At 43.1% G+C, this 12,050-nt stretch overlaps 1 protein-coding gene across 3 annotated transcripts in view; it reads right to left on the bottom strand.

Moving 5' to 3' along the window:
* The window catches only part of ADCY7 (adenylate cyclase 7), a 118,776-nt gene that overhangs the window by 56,483 nt on the left and 50,243 nt on the right, over window positions 1–12,050 (bottom strand). For all 3 annotated transcript variants that reach the window (XM_055000658.1, XM_055000659.1, XM_055000660.1), the window contains exons 2-3: window positions 4,576–5,157; window positions 2,542–2,748 (exon numbers count right to left, since the gene is read on the bottom strand). In XM_055000658.1, coding sequence (XP_054856633.1) covers window positions 2,542–2,748; window positions 4,576–4,746 — 378 coding nt within the window. In that variant the 5' untranslated portion in view covers window positions 4,747–5,157. The remainder of the gene's footprint in view (window positions 1–2,541; window positions 2,749–4,575; window positions 5,158–12,050) is intronic.

The following is a 12,050-nucleotide window of genomic DNA, read 5'->3' as shown; positions in this document are numbered from 1 at the left end:
ACCAGGACCTGAGGAGGGAGCATAGAAAGAACGGGAAGACCAAGATTTAGATAACTATGGCTCTATATGCTATGGACAGGCCTTTTTTTCTGCTGGAATGCGGTGGAACGGAGTTCCAACATCTCTTGAAAATGGTCACAAGGCTGGTAGCCCCAACCCCTCCAGACCCCGGGCTACAGATAAAATGAAATCCGGGATCAGCTGCATGACAGTATCGACTTCTGTCAGAGTTCATCTCAGGTTCTTGTTACATGAGATGCTGATGCGAGTTGGAATGCTGCTGCCAGAGTAGACAAGACTGATCTTGATAGAACAAGGGCCTAACTCACAGTAAGGCAGGTGCCTGTGACGACAACTTCCTGGCTGAGAAATCCCTGAGAAAGCCCAAGGTTTCCCTGGAAAATGGTTTGGACAGCCACTTTCCTAAAGACGTCAATTAAGCTTCCTTGTTGTATCAATCCATCCTTTTTAAACCTGCCCTTCCACTGAGGAATTCGAGGAGGTGTATGTTATTCTCGCCTTCTCCATTTTAACTTCAAAGGAACCTTATGAATCCTTGGTTAGGCTGAGAAAGGTTGACTGATCCAAGATCACACAGTGAATATCATGAGCGAGCAAGGATTTGAACTTGGGTCTCCCATGCCTAGTTGAACACTCTAATCATTGCTCCACTGGAAGAGTCCCAATCAGCACCTTTCTTTACCCCAAAATACTGGCCCTGTCTTTCAAAAGAGACGTTCCTACCAAGGAAGAGCCATCAAAAATAAGATCTCTCTCATCCAGAATATTATTTGCATGAGTCTCTGGTTAGGATTCACTTTTTGAAATTAATGTAGCTTTGCTATCTTACATGCTTTTAATTTCCATATAGGAGGACGAAATATTTGTAACAAAGCAGACAGCTGTATTAGCTTCTACACTTTTTAAGGACAAAGCATAAATTGTATGGAATTATGTTGTGCTGTAGCTGCAAATAAGAAATCTAGTTAAATACGCATGCTATCAAAATTTCTATACATCACTCGACTCGCTGAATATTAGAATATCAGCAGGTGCCCTCTTTAAGGAAATATGGATATAATTTGGAATATATGTCCTAGAAATATTCATATCTTTCAATGAGACAGGTGATATATGAATATCTCTAAGACATATATTCAAGGTTATATCAATATTTAAGGTACGGATTCTGGATGGTGCTTTACTCAATCAATTCTGCAATGTAAAATGAAGAATTTTCATTCCTAAATATATTAGTATCTTATTTAAATCTTGTAAATTAATCTCTGAAGAATTTTCTTTAATTTGGGGGGAAATATTGATAACTTTTTTTTTATAAAACTGCTCGTATTTATATTATATGGTATACTGCTTAGAGCCCTGACTTGGATAGCCCAGGTGAGCCTGATTTTGTTAGATCTCAGAAGCTAAGCAGGGTCGGCCTTGGTTAGCAATTGGATGGGAGGCCTCCAACGAAGACCAGGGTTGCAGAGGCAGGCAATGGCAAACCACCTCTGTTAGTCTCTTGCCATGAAATCCCCGCCAGTGATCGCCATAAGTCAGCTATGACTTGAGGGGACTCTCCACCACTCCATACTGCTTAGAGTGTCAGTTTAGAACTAGAGAGATCCAAACTCCATTCCCTATGCAGCCATCAAGCTCAGTCAGTGATCTCGGGCCAGTAAATCTCCTTTCAGCCTAGCCTACCTCACAACGTTGTTGTTGTAAGGATAAAATGGACGACAGCAGAATAGAGTACACCACTCAGAGCTCCTTAGAGGTGAACCCTTCATGAACTTTCCTTTCTTCAGGCCATGCATACCAAATAAGCATGTTTGGCCGCACCCAGGCACACACAAGGACGTCTTAGAGTCTACCTCATTAATTCCTCGTTCTCTCCATTCATTTTTACGAACATTTCTCCTGAAACATACATTAGAGTTAATAACTTTCATTGGGGCACCTAACTGCTCATAAGGAAAGCAGCATTCATTTCTTACATGAATTGATTTTCTCTCCCGCAGGTGTTTAAGCGCACTGCCTCTTCCTGCAATGGTGCTGGGCTTTTCTGTGGATTTTTAATGCAGGGAGCTTAGTTCAAATCTTTGTTTGCTTGTACTATTTGAAAACCAGGCTCCCTGCTTTTAAAGGACATGGTTTTTCTCCTTTAACATGCTAACAAAGTAAGCATGCTTTTTACAGTCAGGGCAAGACTGTATCTCATTCAGTCTGAGCACTTAGCAGTCAAGTTCATTGGGTGACTTGGCCAGTCACTCACTGTTTCATAATTTGCCCTTCCTCACCAAATGGTGGTAAGAATAAAAGGGGGGGGGGGAGATCCAGAGGAGTTAGCCATGATAGTTTGTAGTAGAAAAACAGTAAAGAGTCCAGAAGCACCTTTAAGACTAACCAACTTTATTGAAGCATAAGCTTTCAAGAGCCACAGCTCTCTTGGCCAGATGCATGCATGCATCTGACGAAGAGAGCTGTGGCTCTCAAAAGGACACACAGATAGATTACATAGTTAGTGAACACAAATACCTGTTCCCACGCTGCAACTTGAGAAGCTTTTCCATTCTCAAAAACAGACACGTATCCCAAGACCAGGAAGCAGATCCAAACCACAGCAGCAAAGAACTTCAGCCGGCACCAGAAGAAAGACTCAATGTAAACCAGAACATAAATTATCATAAAGATCACCGAAGCGGTACACACGGTAATAATGAAAGCCAAGTGCTCACGTGGGATCTGTTTAAAAACAAAACAAAAATAAAGAATCACGGTGCATTCAGTCATTAACCCAAAGCCAACCTTACAGAAATCTCCAGATTTAAAATAAAAATAAAACAAGCATCAATACTTAGGTAAAGCAGTACAAGTGAAACAGGCATTATGCAAAACTGCTTTATTTTGCATATTGCAGAAGCATTTTCAAGGCTTGCTGTTAAAATGCTGCTCTCTCTCGCTCTCTCTGGCAGATCTTTGCTCTCTTTGGGCAACCCATTGATACTTCCTTATTAAAGTAATTTATGTGGCATAACTCTGTCCTGGGAGTAAAGCAGGGGGAGGCTTGCTAGGCCAACCTTTAGAATTCAATGAAGAGACATCAAACCATGTAAACCATACTTGTTTGAATCTTTTTATTTTTGAGATCCTTGTCAGATATAAGAAGCATCTCCTAAAATTTGAATTTTTAGTCACTAAAAAGTGAACGATGTAGAAATGGTCTTATTTGTATATATGTTTAATAGTTTGTAATTAGAGATGGGCACAAACTGGAAAAAAAATGAACTGTGCGGTTCGTGGTTTATCACATTTCACAAACCACGAACTTTCACGAACCTGCCCCGGTTCACAAACCGGTTCATTTAGTTGATGAAAATGTCACATCCAGGTCAGCAACTCATCACTTCTGGGTCAGCAGAAGGTCACTTCTGGGCCAGCAGAAGGTCTGCAGGAAGTCCATCCCCTGTTGCCTAGGAAACTGATTGATCGGCACCAGGCTGTCTGCAGTGACGAACCAAAAAATGAACCAAATGAACCAGCCTAAAGTTCGTGGCGGTTCGTATTTCGGTTCGTGACCATCTCTATTTGTAATATTCAACCTGTCGTATTATTCTTGTTTTTCTTTTTTACTCCTTTACCTTCTTTTTTTTAATGCAATGTATTATGCTGAACTGTTGAGTTAATTATTATTGTTAAAAGCAAAAAAATGTATAAATAAAAAGTTTTTTTTTAAAGAATTCAACAAAGAGGATTTATTTATTTATTCATCTATTTATCTGAAATATCTGTTAGCTGCCTTTCCTCCATCGGTGCTCAAGCCAGCTGACGAAGTAAAATGTAAACAAAAATATATTTTTAAAATTCATCACAAAGTTAAATAAAAGTTAAGACAGAGTTAAAATTCAGCTCACATTGTCAGAGATTCCTCATTCCCTCCAGCAAAGGAGGCAGGACTGGGTCACAGCAGACTAGCAAAGCTACAAGGCATGCAGAGGTGCTACACCTCTGAAGATGCCAGCCACAGCTGCTGGCGAAACGTCAGGAACTACAATGCCAAGACCACGGCAATACAGCCCGGAAAACCCACAACAACCATCTACAAGGCATGTTTCTCTACATCACCGCTAAGCAAGAGGTGCTAGTTTGCTCCCCCTGCCAGGATAACTCTAGAAATAATTGCTCCCTCTTCCCCCAGACTTTTCTCTCTCAATGGCTTGTGTGACACAATCTTAAAACAACCCAAGTTCCGTTCCTGTTTTTGCAGTCTGGAGTGAGCTGAGCCGTTCCCATGGACATCCCACCATTTTAGCACAACTCAAAGCTTCAAAACCAGACTCTATATCATATATATCCCCTAGGCAAAGCCCCGTCTCCCATTCCGTGCAAGAACGCAACTTTTCTACTTTGATTTCTGTTCCTCTAGAAATTCCGTTTCTCTAAGAATGCTGCAAGGCAAAAAATAAAAAAAAAGCTTCTGATGTTTAATATGAGATCTCGTCACATTTTTTATGGAAATGCATCTTTTGATTTCTGTTTATGGGTAATCAAAAAACCCGGCATTATACTCACATCCTGGGTGCAAAGAATCACGACGAGCGTCACACAGTAGGCAAAGGCAATGCCAAGCAGGAAAAGAAGCAGAGGATGCTGCTGGCTTGAATAGCGGTACTTCTCATACAGGGGGTCTGTGATCTTGCAGCTTTCATTTTCATTGAAGAAGTATTTGCCTTTCGCTGGCATTTTAGTTTCTCTCTGCCTCTGGGCTCCTCTCCCGACACAAGGCAAGACGAGGCTGTGCTTCTCCAAGCAGAAAACGCTGCGCCTGCTGCCAGTCAGGTCGCTGCCGGGTCTGCCTTCTTCGGCCACATTGCATTCTGCATCCTCACCTCTTCTTATAACCACGAAGTCCAGATCTTAGCATAAATGGAAAAGGAGCAGTCTCCGCCTTCTCCTCCTCTTCCACCACCACCCCGAAGCCATGTGCTACTCATCAACTGTTCCGCACATGATGCGATATTTTTTTTTTCCCCTCCCTAGACTTGATTGCTACTTGTGCGGCTGAAGGGAGGCTGTTTCTATTTCGCCACAATCACTCCGACATCTTTCACAAGCTGTCAGCAATTCCCCCAGATTAAGGCTTTGTGTGGCAAACTGGGGAGAAAGAGGGAGAGGGAGAGATTTTTTTTAAAAGGCTTCAATGAAGCAGGTGTGCTTTTGTCTGCCGAGAAGTGTCTGTTCTTCAGCCCCAAGGTAAATATTATTTAACGAGAGCAAAACTCTTCTCACCAGAGAATGAGTCACAACCTGTACCCTTCATACTATGTTCCCTCCACTCATAACAAAATACTGTAGCATTATGGTGACCAATACAATTATTAATAAACTTTCTTTCCCCTTATTGCAACACGCAGAATTGTATTCCTTCCACAGCCTGTAACAATGCCTGGAATACATCGTTTTAAAGGGCTGAGAATGGCCGATTCCGCACACGTTGGATGATAATGCACTTCCAATCCTCTTTATAGATCATTTGGAACGGATTTTTTTCGTGTGCGGAACAAAAAATCCACTTCAAACAATTGATAAAAGTGCATTGAAAGTGCATTATCCAACATGTGCGGAATCAGCCAGAGTATAGGATCCAGTCTTATACATGGAAGAAAGAGGGCTTCACTACACATATAGCCATGTAACAAACAATAATAACATTCAATAATGTTCAATTTAAGTGTAACTAACAAAGCTTGTAACTGGGGGCAGTCTTAGCCACAGGCATCTGTTTCAGTGGTTTTGGGCCCAAAGCTGAAGGGGCGCCTGGCTGTCCAAGGATTACACCTCCCCGTCCCCCCCACAGAACAGACGGGACGGGGGGAAAGAGCCAGCAGCCACACATCCCAGCTTCTCCCTCTGGCTTGCACTGGGGCAACAGTGATTCTGAGGCCCCTCCTAGACACAACTATATCAAATGCAAACAACAGAAAATACTGCAAAAATGCATAGCTTCAAATGCTTTCAAACTGAAGTAACTTTCCTTCTGCCAGAAGCAGCCATGTCATGCTTTCCATTAGCAATAAAGTAAAGAGTCCAGTAGCACCTTTAAGACTAACCCACTTCATTGTAGCGTAAGCTTTCGAGAACCACAGCTCTCTTCATCAGATGCAGAGAGCTGTGGTTCTCGAAAGCTTATGCTACAAATAAGTTGGTTAGTCTTAAAGGTGCTACTGGAATCTTTACTATTTTGCAACTACAGACTAACACGGCTAACTCCTCTGGATCTACTAGCAATAAAGAAATGGAAGTGCCTTCCATCAGAGGAACAGAACTTTTCCACCTCCCCGCCCTCCTGCTGCAGCCCACCTGTCTCCCCGAAATGCTGCTTCTAGGGGATCCTCAAGAATGGGGTGAGGCATACATCAGGGGGCTGAAGCAGGAAGGAGGAATTGGCGTAAATTAAACTCCCATTTCCGTTAGCTGAAAATTTAGTCTGTGTATCCAAACTCTGTACGTGTGTGTGTGTGTGCCATCAAATTGCAGTTATGGCGACCCCAGCAAGAGACATTCAAGGCAACTGAGAAGCAGAGGTAGTTTGCCATTGCCTTCCTCTGCAGAGTCGTCCTTGGTGGTTGCCCATCCAAGTTCTGACCCTGCTTAACCTCTAAAGTCTAATACTCAAGCTACAAAAGAGCAGTCTCCAAGCAAAAAGCCCTGCCAAAAAGAGGAGAAAACTCCACCAGAGACTAAATACTATAACTCAAAGATTTCTTTCCAATTTTTAAGTTTAACGGTGCAAGTGCTTACGTGCACATCTCAAATCCAGTGCAAATTACAAAATGCGTAAACATAAGTATTGATATCCATTCTTTGAACATACATCCTCAAGATACAATACACTCAAAATTAATTTTTTCTATCCAATGAACAAGGCTTAATCACAATTTTTTGCAGGATATACTTCAATTGCTGACAGACCAGTAAGTAATAAAGTAAGTCTCAAGATAAGTTTCACGTAATTACATAGTCCAAACGTTTAATCACTTTTTCTGTTTGTCTTTCAGATGTAGATGAATGACGATAAAACTTCCCATTCAGCATGTAAACTGTGGTTCATGGAATAAAGTCGGCCAACGGGCTTTGCTAGCTATTTAATCCACCCGTTTTGAGGGTTCTTCTTCACGGGCCATTTATTCGTCCAATATATCATCAATATTGTTCATAAAAGTATTCATACATTCTGAAAGATTTAAGGCTGATGGTCTGAAGCCCACTGAACCCCACTAGTCTCCCCGAAAAGCTACTCCTAAGGATACGGGATCCTCGAGAATGGCATGAAGCTCAAATCAGGGGTCTGCAGGAGGAAGGAGGGATTGGTAGGAATTAAACTTCCCTTTCCGTCAGCCGAAAATTTAGTCTGTATCCAACCTTTGTGTTTGTGTGTGTGCCGTCAAGCCGCAGTTGACTTATGGCGACCCCAGCAAGGGGCATTCAAGGCAAGTGAGAAGCAGAGGTAGTTTGTCATTACTTTCCTCTGCAGAGTCTTCCTTGGTGGTTACCCATCCAAGTTCTGACCCTGCTTAGCTTCTGAGATCTGATGAGATCGGGCTATACCATGCCACCTTCCCTCCCGCATCCAACCCTAACAACTTCCCAGAAGTTTTTTTTTTTATTTAAAGAATTTTATTTAAAGAAAGGAAAATATAATAAAGTAAGTGCATAGTATAAAAGTTATGCAGATTCTAAATTAGACATTAAATTGAAAGTGATACAATCTTATACAAACAATAAGTGTATAAACAGTACAGTTATAATAGTTTTGGGAGTAAAACAGCAATACATTTAAGTTTCTTTGACCTGATAAATAAAACATTACATATTTGACTTCCCTGAGCCTAGATACATAACATTTCTCCTTCTCTCTCCTTCCCTCCTTCCCTCTAAGCTTCTATATCAATTAGCTTAGCCTAAGTAATCAAAGAAATCCTTCCGTTTTTTACAGAATTCGGTTATCCGTCTATTTTGTAAGTAGTCAGTCAATTTGGCCATTGAGGCGTGTTCATGAATCTTATCTCTCCACTCTGGGAGACCAGGACAAACATCAGTTTTCCATTTTCCTGCAAATAATACTCTCGAACTTCCCAAAAGTTACAGTGTGGTCCTAAGCAAAGTTGCCCCCTTCTAACTCCACTGAATTCAATGGGCTTAGAAGGGTATAGCTCCATTTAGGAACACACTGTTGACCCAGGAAAGTCAATTTGGAAAAATCTAAGGGCCAAGCCACACGTGACGAATGACACGTGAACGGCAAGTGTATTTCTCCCTGTTCACTTGCCCTCCACTCAATCCACTTGCCATTCAAGTGTCATTTGTCATGTGTAGCTTGGCCCTAAGAATTAGTAGAAGACAAGATTTGGGAAGGCAAAGGAAGGGGTTTCAGGGGCTCGATTACATGACTACAGCTTCTTTCGTACTCAACTTTTGCCATTGCTATGGCATCGCTTGGCTCAAATCCCATCAAAGAAAAACTTGCAGGAAAGCCAAATCTAGGTCAGTTGGCGGCTGGTGATAAAATGGTTACTCAAAATGCATGCACACGTAACAAACGCTCCCCCCTCCACACACCCTGCCGCTGAAAATAGTCCTCAATGAACAAAGCTAGCAAGACTGAGATGAACATTTTAAGATTTAGAACAATACAATTAATCTATAAGTCGTAAGAGCAAAAATACAAGGCCAGGATTTCCAAGGAAATGCAGAGGAATTTTCATTTATTCACCGGCTGCTTCTAGATAAGAACTTTCCCCAAAAGCTAATAATTACACACACACACACATGTGGGCATCCAAATATATTATTGTTGTTATAAATAAAAGCCAAAATAAACATAATAAAAATAGTTTCAGGTGGGTCACCGTGTTGGTCTGTAGTGGAAGTCCAAGAACCGATTCCAGAAGCACCTTAAAAACCAACGAGATTTCCTGGGAAGGAGCTTTCAAGAGTCAAAGCTCCCTTTATCAGATACAAAGACTCCCCCACTCTGCATATCTGAGGAAGCTCATATCCTGGAAATCTTATGGGTCTTTAAGGTGCTACTGGACCCGAATAATAAAAATGTAACCCTGTCCAGCTAAACGGCCACAAAAATTGTACCTATCAGATCTATTTGGAGAAGAGATGCACCAGCTCAGACCGGACTCTGAGTCAAGGGTGAGCAGCTAAGCGGTTTCTCCCAGCATGCATCCTGCTCAGTCAGATCTCATGTGAAGAAGAGGTAACACGGAAGGATTACAGCTATTTGGGAGGAGGCAGTCAAATGATAATCTGGCCCAAAACAGTTCAGGGCAATGGCTTCCAGCTGTGGCTTGTGACTCAAAAGCAGGTAGCGACTCTCTCGCAAGTGGGTAACAAGGTTCAAACACCTGAGCTACAAACCAGGATTCAAGGACCTCTTCCTCCCAGTGGCAAGAAAAAGAGATGAGAGGTCAATGTTGCTACATTCTCTTCTCCCCTCTCCTGTACCCCTGCGGTATGGCTTGCTCTGAGTTACCAGTATTGCAGGAGGCAATTTCACACAGTCTACCCTCACCGTGTCCTGGACCGGCAAAGCCCGTGGCCAGAACCAAGCCAAACCACATTCTAGGCTTTACATACTTTATCTGGGCCATTTCCACACTACTCACCTTCATCTGGAACGCTGCGGAACGTCGTGACAAAAACGCGGAAGATAGTGCGTCTGACGAAGAGAGCTGTGGTTCTCGAAAACTTATGCTACAAATAAGTTGGTTGGTCTTGGAGGTGCTACTGGATTCTTTACTATATTGCAACTACAGATAAACACGGCAAACTCCTCCAGATCTTTGACCAGAGATCTCAGAGTGCACTGGTCTAGATGTGGGTCCTAGCATTAACTGCAGCAAAGAAACCCAGCCCACATGTCGCAGGGAATGCATAAACATATCTGCTTCCTCCTTTGGAACGAACAGGGAAGCGCTTTGGGGCAGAAGTGCTTCTTCTAGCCGGTCAGGGTTTCTTGACCTTGGACAGCAGTAGCCCACACAATAGCTGTTTATAGCAAAAGCAGACTAGTGCAGTCAGACCTGGGAGTTGCCCGAGTTGGTGAAATATTTTGTCATCTGACTAAAGCAACAACAAAAAAAAAGTTTTGTTGCCCTTCTGCAATAAAGGCCTTGAACTTCTTACAATGCCTCGTTTTAGTCATCTGAGGTCTCTTTGTCAACACTCAAATTGAAAAGATGAAAGAAAGGGACTTCTTGCATCTGTTGGAAGGGGGTGGGGAAGGGAACGTAAAGAGCCCTCATCTAAATTCCTGCACCTGGACATATTGCTAAGTGATCCAACATATTAGTTTGCAAACATACGATTGGCAAAAAGTGGATTCTCAAAACAGTCATAGAGGGCACAGAGTGGTAAGCCGCAGTACTGCAGCCCAAGCTCTGCTCATGACCTGAGTTCGATCCTGGCGGAAGCCGGGTTCAAGTAGCCAGCTCAAGGCTGACTCAGCCTTCCATCCTTCCGAGGTCGGTAAAATGAGTACCCAGTTTCCTGGGGGTAAAGTGTAGATGACTGGGGAAGGCAATGGCAAACCACTCTTCAATCCAGCAAGGGCTCAGTGCTTGGATGGAGCTCGCCAAACTTCCAGTTCACACCCATGGAAGAGCAGGGAAGGCAATTTGGGAAAGACACTGTCACCTTCTAAGTCGCCCTTTCGTTAGCACTTTTCTGTCTCCAGGATAAAACTTGAGTGTGGACAGAGGGAGAAGCTGAAGGCAAGAGCCCTTGGAATTAAGCCTGTGAGTCATGCCCTTTGGCCTCGGACAAGCTGGCCCACTGGATTCAGGACCAGTCCAAGATAGTTGGTTATTTTACTCCGTTATTAACATTTAAATTGTTTTAAATTTTATTTATTTACTTCTTTTACACCCCACTACACTCTCCAGTAGGGGATCTAAAAACTTACAAAGTCCTGTCCCCCTCCATTTTATCCTCACAACAACCCTTTGAGGAAGGTTAGGCTGGGAGTGTGTGGCTTTCCAGAGTGCTTCCATGGCAGAGCAGGGATTCGAATTCGCGTCTACCAGATCCTAGTCCAACATTCTAACTACTGAACAATACTATATTTTGATTGCAATTTGTCATTGTAAACCACTTTGGGTCCCTCTGGGGAGAAAAGAGGTCAATAAACATTCTACATGAGAAATCGGGTCCAGTTGCATGGCAACGTCTGAACTGCTACAGAAGTGTTTCAAGTTACTTTTCCGAGCAGCCACGTCTGTCATGTACCATCCTCCTCAAGACAAGCGGCATCTTTTATAAAACAGCCTCCCAAATCGCCAACTCCGGTAAAACAGCATGGAATTGAGGGAAGTCCGAGTTAACAGAACCTTTACTTTGCTGACATGCAAGACTTCGGCATCTTGGAAAATGCACAGCACAGAGCTGTCCACCTCCTGCTATATTAGCTGCACCACTGACCAAAGTTAACCCTGTCACTGGACCAGGGGTCATTTCGTAGAAAAAGAGCTGGAGGAACTCATTAGAATAGCTCATTAGCATAACTCATTAGCATATGCCACACCCCCTGACATCACCTATCCTGGCTGTTTTGGACCCAATCCTGGCCATTCAGGGCTGGAATTGGGCCAAAATGGCAAAAAGGGACTGAAAATGTCCGAAAAGGGGCCCCAAATGGTTGGGATCGGGCTGCTGCTTAGTGGGAGAGTGATCCACCACCCATCAGAGGCCCGATCCGGGCCATTTCGGCCCCAATCCAGGCTGAAACAGGCCCAAAATGGCTGAGAGTCAGGTGGACAGGGCCACCTGACATGTGACCTCTTTGGGGAACTATCAGAACTGCGTTCCTGCACGTTCCCCCTCGAAATGAGCCCTGCACTGGACTAACTTGGACAGCCACCGCCAATGGTGCTTTTGTATTAATATATTTTAAACATATTTAGGGAAGAGTACAGCAATGCTGTCGCGGCTACCTTTACCTAGTCCTTGCCCGTCCAAAATTTTAAAGACAAAAATAC

Source organism: Eublepharis macularius, chromosome 16, assembly GCF_028583425.1.
Source record: "Eublepharis macularius isolate TG4126 chromosome 16, MPM_Emac_v1.0, whole genome shotgun sequence".
NCBI lineage: Eukaryota > Metazoa > Chordata > Lepidosauria > Squamata > Eublepharidae > Eublepharis > Eublepharis macularius.
Note: the sequence above shows the minus strand (reverse complement) of the source record. Positions and strands in the feature narration are given on the sequence as shown.